This window comes from Lonchura striata, chromosome 4 (genome assembly GCF_050655825.1).
Source record: "Lonchura striata isolate lonStrDom1 chromosome 4, ASM5065582v1, whole genome shotgun sequence".
Classification (NCBI taxonomy): Eukaryota; Metazoa; Chordata; class Aves; order Passeriformes; family Estrildidae; genus Lonchura; species Lonchura striata.
In genome coordinates this window covers 8531074-8543656 of record NC_140706.1, presented here as the reverse complement: position 1 = coordinate 8543656, position 12583 = coordinate 8531074, and the positions used below count along the sequence as shown (strand labels likewise).

The 12583-nt window shown below is 42.6% G+C and overlaps 1 protein-coding gene across 2 annotated transcripts; it reads right to left on the bottom strand.

Annotated features, from left to right (window-relative positions):
• On the bottom strand, positions 1-9053 carry LOC116183539 (NELL2-interacting cell ontogeny regulator 1-like). 2 transcript variants are annotated; one of them, XM_085578494.1, is made up of 4 exons: positions 8908-9053; positions 6446-6591; positions 4632-4720; positions 1-528 (listed from the first exon to the last, which is right to left on the bottom strand). In XM_085578494.1, the coding sequence occupies exons 2-4, from the start codon at positions 6567-6569 to the stop codon at positions 457-459; spliced, it is 285 nt and encodes a 94-aa protein (XP_085434620.1). In that variant the 5' UTR covers positions 6570-6591; positions 8908-9053; the 3' UTR covers positions 1-456. The 2 variants fall into 2 exon arrangements, with proteins under 2 accessions (XP_085434620.1, XP_031360451.1); XM_031504591.3 differs by lacking the exon at positions 8908-9053 and adding an exon at positions 8645-8717.
• Between the last annotated feature and the right edge of the window lie 3530 nt (positions 9054-12583).

The following is a 12583-nucleotide window of genomic DNA, read 5'->3' as shown; positions in this document are numbered from 1 at the left end:
AGGACTTCATCCTCTTTAATGCACAGGCAAAGCCTACAGAGACTACAGTGTCATGTCTCAGTGTAACTGGGTAAGTTGCCACAGACATATGTTCATATTAAAGACAAAAAACAGCTGCACGTGTGTCTAGGGCACTGTCCTCCAAAATTATCTCCAGTAGATACACTTGGCAAATTCTGATTTAAAAATCAAAGCAGGTACATTCCCCCCCCCTCCCCCCCCCTAATATCAAGTAACAGATTTGCTGAATTGAGCCCTTACTGGCAATCCAGCAGATGTGAAAAGAGGGTACTTTGAAAAAAAATATACAGAACAGACAAATACATCAGACACAGGCCCCAGTTTCAGTACATTGGGGCATACATGCTTGCCACATGAACTCCATAAAGCTGTATTTTATACAGCTGCATTTTAAAAACTGCTGGACAGGTGAGCCTCCCCAGGGGTCTCCAGGATTCAGTTCAGCAGATTGGCAGCTACGCAGTCACACAGATTTCTCTTTTCCACCTGAAGAAGCAGAGTTTCTGTCTATAAGAGGGAGGAACAACATCATCAAAAAACAAATGTCAGCATTGTAAAACTAATTAGCTCCCAAAGAAAATTCAATTTTATTTTTATTCTACAATTTGGAACTAGTGGTATGAGGTGAATTTTGGGGTAACAATCAGACTTATTGTTTACTGCTCTACAAAATGATTTTGCTTTTGTGGTATTAATTGGCATACCAACATAGCATTACTTCCTTTGACATGGAGAATTATTTTTCTTTCTTATAATCTTATTTCAACAGCACAAACTGCTCAGAAATTCATTAGAGGCTTAAGCCCCCTCCCCACCCCTCCCAAATAATGTCAGAAGTTTTATTTTATTTAAAAACAGACTCCAAATTTAAAATTAGACTGTGACTGTCATTGAAGAAATTAACTTCTCATGTTTAACTTTCTCCTGATAATACGAAACTTCAGTAGTTGCTGATAACATGCTTTGGAGCCTAAAACAGATGAGAGGTGCTGAGCTGGCATGGAGCTATCACAATTCAAACACGAGATGAGATTCCTGGCTTCTTTAAGGAAATGGGTCCCAAACTGGTGAAAGCAGAAGTCTCTGGGTTCAACAGAGGTTCATCAATATCAGGAGATCTCTGTTGCCCACAGATCCCTGGTTCTGAAGCAACGAGGGTGGTTTGGGAACTTCTGAGAGCTGGAGCTGGGCATGATCTGCAAGGCTGCACGCTCTCAGCCTTCCCTAGTGAGAGAGGGTTGGGGACCAGGGAGGGGACAGCAGGGTACATAAAGAAATTTGGGAATCCTTCATGTCTAGCACATACACACACACTTGGGTTTTCCTGGCTGTCTGGAGCACTTGTTGCTTCAGTAGCAGCATGATGCAGCAGATATGTTTGATATCAACATCATATCTTCACCTCAGTTTGTCTATCATGAGCTGAAGCTGTACCTGAAAATCAGGCTGTTCCAAGAGAATTCCCCCTTTATTGTCATGGGACAATACTGGGACTTCCCCAGTAGCTGTGGGAAGTCCACTCACCAAATTAACCCCCACTGGTGGAACCAGCTACACATGAAAATAAAAAAAAAGGCATTATGAAGACTACCAGCTCTAAATGCCAATCAAACCCATCCTTAATCTGCCTGACTTGCGATTTCTGTGTGAGATGGAGTTGCCAGGTGATCAAAGGCTGTGTTTTAAAAGCTGTGTTATCCATTGGCCCACATCAGCTAAAGGCACTTAGAGCAGAGCTGGGCTGAAGCATCCTGCTCTGCACTTGCCTTCTTAGTGCAGGAAAAGCCATCTGCTGCTCAGGCTTCTTTTTTTTTTCCCCAGATGATAAATCTCAGGAAAAAAACCACAACCCTGTGGTTTTATATTAAATCAGGTATCGTTTTGATTGTTTCAGCTGCCCTGCAAAGCTGAAAAGATCTGATCAGACTTTTCTAATCATTGAAAAGACATTCAATCACCACCTTGTCACCAACTCACTGACATCATTTGCCATGGTTTGAATAAGGGAGGTTGACAGCATGCCAACATTTTTTGAGCTGAGCCCCAAGGCTGCTTACCATCTTATATATCTTTAATAATGTTTTCAAGCCTTTCTTTTTATTTTCAGGGACACATCTAGCTTACTGTGCTTTAAGCATTCTAAAGAACCACAGACAGTTTGTAAAGCAATAAAGAGCAGTGGTTGTGGTGGGAGCAGCTCCCTCCCAGCAGCACAAGGCTCCTCTCCCCAGTTCATGATCACATAGGGCACTTTGGCTGAGTGGTGAACCACAGATATTCCCAGAAAATACTGCCCAGAGTTAATTCTCACTGCCAAAGCAACTATTCCAGTCTGCTCTGAGGGACCAGCAGCAACAAAATGCAGGACAGAGAGGGGTAAACAGATCTGAATGTAGAAATCAGCCTGTCAGAAGAGGTCTGTGACCCTTATGATGCAGGCAGCCTGACAATTAGTGAGGGACCATCACACCAGGGCAGGTCACAAACACAGCCAGTTTGGAAAGGGAAGGAGATCCACACTATGGCCTTCATGAAAGGGTCTGTGACCTATGCCAGAGTCACTTTGCTGTGAGACACCATGTAGATCAACCCAGGGCCAAATGAAGTGTGAAAGCTCTTGAGCAATATTCTTGTGCAATAAAATTATATACAGGCTTCCCCTGTACAGAACTGCAGGGTAAGATGTGCAGGAGGAATTAAATGAGAATTTCCTCTCTAAGCTTTTGGGAATCCCTCCCCCTCCAACACAGTTAGGAGCTGCTTAGTCATCATCTAACAATCTTGCCTGCAAACAAAGGAGAGTTTTTCAAGGAAATTAATGTCTCCAGTGGGAATATTAACAAAGGGAATTGTATTTTCAGGGACAGGAATATTTACCCCACAAAGCAGCAAAACAGACTAAAATAGTCAAATGTGAAATATATGTAGCTGAAAGCAGTGGTCCTAAAACCATCAGTTTGCATTAAATTGTGCCACAGCTGAATAATAAAAGTAAGAATTAAAATGCCCTAGAAGACAGTTCCAAGAAGTCCTCAACTGTTAAACATTTCCATGTCTTTTGAGGACATAGGCAGAATTCCTAGCTTAGTGACTGGAATAGGTCTGTTCCAGTCATGGGGAGCTGAAGGACTTCAATATGAATTTAATTATTTAGATTTTAAAGTGATAGGTTTGTTTTCATGGGAATATATCACATTTTCAGGCTTGCTGTCAAGTCTACAAGTGTGAAAGCCAATAATAGGATATTAATCTCAGCTGACTTTTTTTCTAGCGTCATTTTATCTCTTTGGCTTTTATTTTTAGTTTTTGAAAAGTATTAAAACACAGTTGCTATCTTTGGGGTTCTTGTTGCTACTTCTGTTTTGGACATCTGTGTTTTATAAAGTTTTTCTCTTGGTCTGCAAGCTGAAAGTTTCATAAAGGTCACTGCCATAGCCAGACACCCAGAGAAAACTTCAGGAGATTTTGCATCAAGATGTAGAAGTTCTAATGAGAAGTTCAAAGGTTTGTAGAAAGAAGAGGCATGCTAGAACCACTTTACAGCACAATCTGAACATCTTGTTTGGGCTGCAAAAAGTGCTCAGCAGATTCATTAGCAAGATTTCTTCATGAAGCCCAAAATATATTTGACCTGTAATTATTGAACAGATTTTGTTTAGCTCTAAATGTGCTACATACCAATCTGGTTCTGCTGGAATGTTTGTTTATTTGTTGTAGTAGGTCACAATTCAAAGCCTCTTCATTAATGCATTTGTATTTTCACTAAACATCAAGGACCCTCTTGAAGTAACCTCAAACGGTTCCTCAAAGACAACAGTTCACAGCCTTTGACCTGTGAACAACCTTGACCATAAATCAGAAAAGCAGAAAAGTTTCAGTGCCTTCTGTTTAGCAATCTGTGCAGGAGTGCATCTATAGCCCTTCAGCTAAAGGGCACACAGGAGGTGGGGACAAAGCCACCCTCCTGGGACACCTCCATCTGACAGCAGCTGGACACAGGCAGGCACAGATTGCAGCTGCAGCAGCAAGAGACAGATTCAACATCCCCCACAGAGGGCAGGTACCACCCCTGGCAGATTCTGCACACTGACTACCACCAAACAAGTTTCATCCCCTATGCTGTTCTACTTTGTGGCATTTTTCATCATTATGAAATCAGAAAAATGTAAAAGCTCTCTATGGATGAGGTTTCCTCCCTTAGCTTCTCCCCAGAGATAAAAGTATGTGCAGGGGAATATTTTATTTTAGTAGGCTTTCCTTTTGGGTAATAAATATAAATTATACTCTCACCTTATGCCCCTTGACATGAAACCAAAGGTGTGTGCTCAGCATTTGGAGTGAGAAAAGCAGCACTAATGGCTCTAATTTGGCAAGAGAAGGGTAGTTAGTTCACACTTTCCTATACTTTGTATTGTCCCTGATACCCCAAAGCAGAAGAATTCCATGGATTATTTCATAGAGAGGAGAAATGTAATTAAACAGCCTCACCTTAGAACACAGGACAGCACAGTTCACCAAGTGTGCAAAATCTATCCACCTTATCTACTTTTATCCAAGAATTTTCTTTTACATTGAAGAAAAAAAAAAAAAGACATTTACTGTTTCCTTACCCTTGTGTCTAGATTATATGCTGTCTTCTTTAAATCCTGCAGAGCTCTCTGCATGAACTCAAAGGCATGGCAATCAACACAGGGGCGGCCTAGGAGAGCATTCAGCAGAGAATCATGACTATATGGCATGAAGAATTAACTAGAAGGATTAAACAGTGATTTTGAGTATCAGAAAGAGCTACAGAAAAGAGTCCACATGGTAAGTACTGATGTTGGTACTCCTGAACAGCACAGATAATTTTAACTGGTTCACTGTGATGGTCCACCCAGTCTGTCAATTATAAAAGAATTACTTCAAATTTACATTAATATTTTTCTTCCTGCTATATTGCTGTTCCTCTCTTCCTTCCACAGCTCATTGTATGGAAACATTAAACCCTTAACTTGAGCCTTTCATTTTGCTCCACTAACCCTGGGTTTTTCAACTTTATAATCAAATTTTCAACTTTAAATTTTCGATTTTATCATCAGATTTTTCAGAAATTTTGTCTGAAAACATGAACCTGTTCCCTAGAGAAATCTTGTCTCCTGATCTAAAAAATGTGAGCTCTAAAAAGAAAACTAATGGAATAAAACTGACAATATCATAAAGACAGACTACTTCAGCCTCTAGCTTTGAATACGATACAGCTTTGCCCAAGCTCTCAGCAGGCATTGCTGGTAAGCAGAACTGCTGCAACCTGGATTTATTGGAGTGTTCCCAGATCAAGACACTCAGACTGAAGGGCACAAGGCTTGCTTTGCCTTGATCACCACGGAACACAGATCTGTGCCCCAGCAGGCAGCAAATGCAGACAGCACCAAACACCTTGAACTCATCAGGCTCATCTGCCCTCGTTTGCCTCTCGTGCCTGTGCCTGGCTGACAGCCTCACCAGAGATACTGCACAAGAGAGAAATTCTGAGCCCAGGTTTAGTTTGCTCTTTGGGGTCTGGTGTGAATGAAAGGATGGAATCCAGGCTAACGTTGGAAAATGCTGCTGTGCCTGTGTCCTGTCTGTAAGCCCATTTTGCCAACACTTGTTGTTGGACTGTACATGCCTCTGACATGCTGGACAATGAGCTTCCAGTGATCTGAGTGCTAACCAGCAGCCAGGAATTCTGCCTGCTGGAGAAAGGGAGCCTGCCAAATTCTTTAACTGGCTAAGAAAAAAAAAAAAAAAAAAAAGAAAAAGAGATAAAACCCCCACACTAAACAGTATTAAAGACCAGCTCCATCATTGCTGTACCATCACCCAACTTCAGTGCTACTGTATCTACACTGGACAAAAGAAAGGACAGTAATTTTTCACATCAACAACTTGCTGCAAGGGCCAGTCATTATGCTTATAAAGTAAAATAAACTCAACACAGATCAACAACGGAGAATTAGATGGTTGAAGGCCCCAAGACTAGGTGTTGAAAAAATGCTTTCTTGGCATCTTCATCGTGAATTTTTTCTACTAAAAATTCATGACTTTAAAACAGCAAACATTCTCAAGAACAAAATATAATGAACAGAGAATGTCAGTTGAAAAAGAACAAGCCTCAGTAAGGTCTCTGAAAAGCAAACATGGTGATTGCTGGTACAGAAAGGGCTAACACAATGGGCAGAAGAAAAGGTGCAGAACAGTGGCAGATTTCAGCAACAAGCAGAGAGTGAAGAGCTTTGGATGCAGGAGCAAAACAGCACTGGTAGATTATCAGGTTGTGGTTTTAAAACAATGTAGGCAAGACATATCCAAAATAGTTTGAATTAGTTGGGCAAACTTCAGGGTGCTGCAACATGAGAACTGCAGTAGGGGCTGTGGCAGAGGACTGCAGGGTGGTACATACTTTCAGCTGGTATGGCTGTTCCTGCTTCTTGGTCAGCTCTGACAGGCTCCGTGACCAGTAGTGCAACCACAAAAACAAAAGGAACTGTAAGGATGGCTCTCCTCAGAAGGCAGGGTGACAGCATCTTGGGAAGGGGTGCTTCTCTCCTTGTCAAGGGACATAAACATGTTAGTGAAGGAACACTACAGATACACAAGGGTTTTTTTACAAAGATTTTAATGTCCCCGATGACTAAAGCATTGTCAGTCTTCCTCTGAAAGACAACAAAATACCAGAAGGTTTAGAGCATGGAGAAAAGTTCTCTGCACATTTCCAGAGTGTACATAAAACTCAACTGTGAGAGAACATCCCTACACTAGATAAGAAGTCCCTAGAGTGTCCTTGGTTTCATTTGAAGGTAAGGATGCCAGCAGCTTTGCCTGATCTATAAATTTTTTCTAACTATACAGTTACAGACATGAATCTGGAGAGCTGGTTCACTATTATACTTTGAGATCAAAACTTCAGGGATTACAGAGCTGGCTGAAACAGAACCTGGAAACAAGGTCTTTGGCCTCTGGCTTGCTTTACTGCATCATCTTCTCACAAGTATAATAACAAAAGGTAACCACTAGCATTACACAGCATGCTAATTATAAAAACTCCTTTATGAAAGTATTTGAAGGAAAAGACTTTTGTTAAACCTCCACAAATTCATAGGTAGAATTTCTAATGGTAAATCCATCAAAACTCTTTGGCCTTCTGTTTCCCCTCCTAATCTGGGCTTCAGGCCAATATTTGCAGCCATCCATTTATTCTTGAACACCACAGCCAGGCCACACCATGCCCAGACCTTGGTACAGCTTGGTCCAGCAACAGTTTCCCTTCACACAGAGGCAAGTTTTTTTTATAAATTTTAAATTAAGTATTCTCTTGGCCCAACAGATTGCAGCCACTTGTTAGAGACTTCAATCCAAGCCTTAAGGACTCTGGCACACTGCTAGGCAGGTCCTTAGCTCAGCCAAGTTTACCTTTCATTCCTGTATATCAAAATGGAAGAAATACAGACTAAAGTAAGGGCAATACAATAAAATCCACATAAAAAATCCATTCACCTAACTGTGGTAAAGCAAGACAGCATCCTGCCTCTTTTGGATTTTCAAGTTGGTGCTTACTGAGCAAAAGATGTTGCATAAGAGCATTAGATCTGCATGTACTGAATGCAAGAGTACAGCACTCCCCAGAACAGATTGTATTTCACATTTAGAAAGGCAGTAGAGGGAGACAGGAAAGGGAAAGGTTTTCCCCATTTTGCCACAAACACAGAACAAAACTGTTCTTCAATATGTGCAATCCACCTTTTCAGACACAGCTAAAGTGAAGCTGCAAATTCTGCACGAACCCTTGCAGCATGTGCAAACCAGCAATTCAGCCAGGGAAGGAGCAACATTATACCCATCCCCTTCCTGTGCACCTCAACCTAAACACAAGAGTGGGGAATGGTTCAGAAGCAAGAGATAACCGTGTACAAGTAGAGTCACAGATATACTTGAGCCCAAGGCAACAAAAAGATACGGTAATATAATTTCTATACCCTCATAATGGGATTCCTGTTGCACCCACTATTCAGAGCTGATGTGATTTTTTTTTTTTTTTAATCTTTACCATCCCTAAAATAAAGGGATTAAAATCACTACAAGTGGCTTGGTTTTCTGTTTTAATTAACGGTAACCTGCAATCAAAACAAGTACAATCAAAAATACCAGTCTTTGCAATAGGATGCAGCAGAGTGTCTCCAAGTAATAGTAAATTAGGACACCACCAGCCTCTTTTGGAAGCACCTGATGAAGAAGCCTCTGGTCAGTAGGAGCAGAGGCTATTCTCATGGTTGACTATGAGTACAATAAAGGTTCAGCTAAACAAAACAGACACACTGTTAAACTTTCTTTGGGTGCCTTACCCATCACCCACCCCAGAGTCAGCTCAGCTTCGTACGTGAGCCCCACTACAAAACAACTGCTCCTCTAGGGCAGCAATCATCTTAAATCACACCTAACTCCTGCCTCTTAGTTATTGCATGGGAATTTGCAAGGAATAATCACGACAGGCTTCAAGGGTGGTCGCTCTCTGCCGTGCAGCTGGGAACAGAGACAGATCTATGCATGGACTTCTAAGAAAGAGAAAAGTCACCCCCTTTAACAAAGGAAAAAATATCAGTACCTGATCTTTCTCTTGTCTTTGTGATGGTTTCTTTGAAATGGCCGCTGCAAACTGCTACGAGAACAAGTGCAGCATTTCTGAGCATGTGCACTGTCTCTTTTTAACCTTCTCTGAAAGAGGTTATTACTATGGGGAGATTTCTGCCATGGCAACAATGCAGAGCACTGCAGCACGCAGCGCAGATTTAAAGAGGCACGGCTGTGCAGCCCATGTCTGGGAAAGGATGTTCCTGCTCTGACATGCGAGATCCAGCAGTGACTCACCTGCTCTGGGTAAGGTTTTTAAAGCCAGGCCATTTGATTAATCTCTCTTGAAGTCTGCTGAGTGGTTTTCCTGAAGTCTGAGCAGCTGGATGGGGCACCTGGTTCCAGCAACTTGCTTCCCTAGAGCTCAAAAATAACCACAACAAACTACATCTGCTTTATGGGAGAGGAGGAGAGAGCAGGGATTGCACTCAGGAGTTGCTCAGTGCACTGCCTGCCATTTGAGTGGTTCTGACTTACAGGGGGCATAAGCACTCATGCCTGCTTTCCCAGGTGTTTCTGTGATTCTAGTCCCAGGGCTGCCAGGAGCAGCTGCAGCCACTAAAACTGAGTGGGAGCTTGAGCCCAAACTCAGAACCCTTCTTTTCCAGCCTGCACTTCTATCCCCTTTCAGTGCCCTGTGAGCTGCACTCCAGGACAATGCTGACTGCACTTGTTCTGTGTGCAATAAGGCAATGGCATGAAGATGATAAAAGTGATTTTGTCAAATTAAAGCTAAGTTCAGGGATTGCATCATCCCCCGAAAACCATATTTCCCATCACAAATTGGACACTAGCAGTGCTTGTTTCAGGGAGAATGAACCCAGCTGAGGGCAGGCACAGCACTGAGGAGCATGCACAGACTATCAAAAGGACTGTGCACTGTGTTTGCTTTAGCTGGTTCAGTGGAGATTCAATCTTCAATAATTTCATGGTGAAGGTTGGGGGCATTCTGTGCCCAGAAAGGTCAGGCACACAACCTTTTTTTTTCATGAGGAGAAACTCCTCAGAATTATGAGTGAATTGCTGGCTAACATTTTTCTTTTCAACTTGCTCTATATAACCTGTCTGTCCTGTATAGCCCAAGAGGAATGGCTTGCTCCCATTAATTCTGGTAAGTAAGTAAGAAGCTAAAATCTCAGCTTGTTCAGTGTGTAACTGTGCTGCTGTATGATGTTACAGCATACATGAGCAGACTCAAGAGGGGATTCATTATAGTAGTGCCATCTTTATAAATCACAAAAACAGAAATCAGGGGAAAATAATTTTTAGAGACTGTTCTTTTGGGAAAACAGGATTTAGCATTGCAGAGATAGCCATTTGGTCTGATTTAGTATTTCCCTATACATAAATTACGAATGCTAAACTTTATTCATGATCACTCTCCACTCCCTAATCTCATGCCTTGGCCTGTCTTCCTGATAAATAACATAGATATTCATATAGACACACATACACCACCTGCCTCCCTCCCCATATATGGATTTTCTTAGCCTGATCGTTCCCAGTAAATATGTTCTCCTGAATCCCGTGTTTCCTCTATCACAACAGTAACACCAAGCAGCCAGTCCTGGTACCTTGGGTGTTATCACTGATTCATTCTTCTAGACCCATGCAATGGGCTTCCAATTCCACTAAATAAACTTTAAAAAATCTGTTTCTGCCATTGAGATGCTAAATTGCTTGCTCTAAGCATCCCATACCAAGTATTGCAATGTTTCTTCTTTAGCCTTGCCTTAGATCTATTTATCCTTCAAGGAACAACTTTAATTTCAGTTTTTTAAATACATTTCCTCTTTATTCACTTCTCTCCACTCTGCACTCTGTTAAGCACCACTTTTTCTCTCTACTGAAGCTAAAATTTTCTTAAGTGGAAAATATCAATTTACCAAGGAGGAGATCTTCCATATAGAAAGGAGGTAGAGATTCCATTTCAGGACATTTTTCATAGAGTCATAGAACATTCTGAGTTGGAAGGGACCCACAAGGATGATCCAGTGCAGCTCCTGGCCCTGCACAGCACCATCCCCAGGAGTCCCCCTGTGCCCCAGAGCTTTGTCCAAACACCCCCTGAGCTCTGCCAGGCTGGTGCTGTGCCCACTGCCCTGGGGAGCCTGTTCAGTGCCCAGCCACCCTCTGGGGGAAGAACCTTTTCCTGATCTCCAGCACAAACCTCCCCTGGCACAGCTTCAGGCCATTCCTTGGGTCCTGTCCCTGTCACCAGAGAGCAGAGATCAGTGTCTGTCCCTCCTCTTCCCCTCTCAGGAATTTGTAACTGCACTGAGGTCTCCCCTCAGTCTCCTCCAGGCTGAGCAGACCAAGTGCCCTCAGCCTCTCCTCTCACGGCTTCCCCTCAAGGCCCCTCACCATCCTCATGCCCTCCTTTGGGCACTCTCTGATAGTTTAATGTTTTTCTGACATTGTGGCCCCCAGAGCTGCCCCAGCACTGGGGTGAGGCCGGTCCAGAGCTCAGCAGGACAATCCCCTCCCTTGCCTGGCTGGAGATGCTGGGCCCGATGCCCCCAGGACATGGTTGGCTCTCCTGGCTGCCAGGACACACTGAAAAATTCTGTGGTTTTCAAATTTTTATTTGGAAAATGTTTTTAAAAATATTATTCTGATAATTTTCAAATTTTGATAATTTCTGCCTTTCTGATTCAGAATTATTTGTTTTATAAACTAAGATTAACACAATAAATATTCATTGCATGGTCTGTTCATGGAAGTGCAGAGTAGGAACAGTTCTCATGTTAAAGTTATTGGGGCACAACCCCAACAGAACATTGTAAACCCAACGAAAGCTTTCCTTCTCTTATATCCCTCATGCAAAAAGCACAGGCCACAGATGTGCTAGCCCAAGGACACCTGAAAACTGGAAGTACAGACCAGGACTGGAACTATTCAGCACCTGCACAACACCCTCAGTGGTGATTTCACTGATGTGCCCAAAATTGCAGTGGTGCTCATGAGGCACCATGGGTTGAGTGTGAAAAGTGACATTTGTGTGAAAGCTGGAAAACTTGACTCCAGAGCTGCTTTCCATGAGGAAAGCAGAGAGAATTTATAGCTTCTTTTCTATAATGAAGTTGAACACAATAGAATTTTTTTTAAAGATCCCCACCAGCTAAGAAACATCAAAGCACTGTTACTGAGATTTCATTTTTTCATCTTGATAGCACATGTCTTGATACTATAAATATGTCTGTGGGATTGGAAGAAAAGCTCAAGCCTTTACCTCTAAGCCTCTTCACTGCTTGGTCTCTCCTTGGCTCTTAAATCTAATATCCTGTCACTACAGAAAACTTTCTCCCTCACTAAAGAAAACAGATTCTGTCATTTCTCCTGGAGACACTTTTATGTTTTCTCATAGCCTGCCCCCTAAATCATGGCAAAAAATCTCCCCACAAGGTACCATCTTGTCTTCTATCAAGCACACTTTTATGCTTTACCTCTGCCATGAATCCCACAAAGGAAAGCCTGGGGATGAATGTGGCTGGGGCTGTGGATGCCATGCAAACGTGTTTGTCATAGCAGGATGTCCCTGCCCCACACCTCTGGCTGTCACCCCTGTCACCCCCTCAGTCCTGGCTGTGCTATCTCAAGGGCAGGGGCCGTGTTTGCTCTTGTTGGTACAGCACCACAAGGCTGGAGTGGTGATAGAGGGCTGCAGGCACGTGTGAAGTGTAATAAAGTCAAATTACCTCAAGCTGGTCTAATTCTCCAGCACTCTGATATATGAGCTATTCACAGAGCAAGCCTCTGATTCTTTTCCTTCCAGTGTAAAGCTCTCAGGATGTGTCAGAGTGACCGAATTAAGAAGCAAAGCCTGCCTTTGTTCCCTGAACAGGTCTCACCTATCTTGGTAGCAGCAAATAATTGCAATTGTTCCTTCTTCCATTTTCCCCACCAGTAATTT

What these genes read in the sequence shown, in the direction of transcription:
- LOC116183539 (XM_085578494.1), bottom strand. Translation starts at nt 6,569, where the DNA reads ATGCTGTCACCCTGCCTTCTGAGGAGAGCCATCCTTACAGTTCCTTTT. An exon ending in AACAGCCATACCAGCTGAAA is followed by an intron (nt 4,721 to 6,445) that starts GTATGTACCACC and finishes ATGCTCTCCTAG; the next exon opens with GCCGCCCCTGTGTTGATTGC. An exon ending in CATATAATCTAGACACAAGG is followed by an intron (nt 529 to 4,631) that starts GTAAGGAAACAG and finishes TCCCTCTTATAG; the next exon opens with ACAGAAACTCTGCTTCTTCA.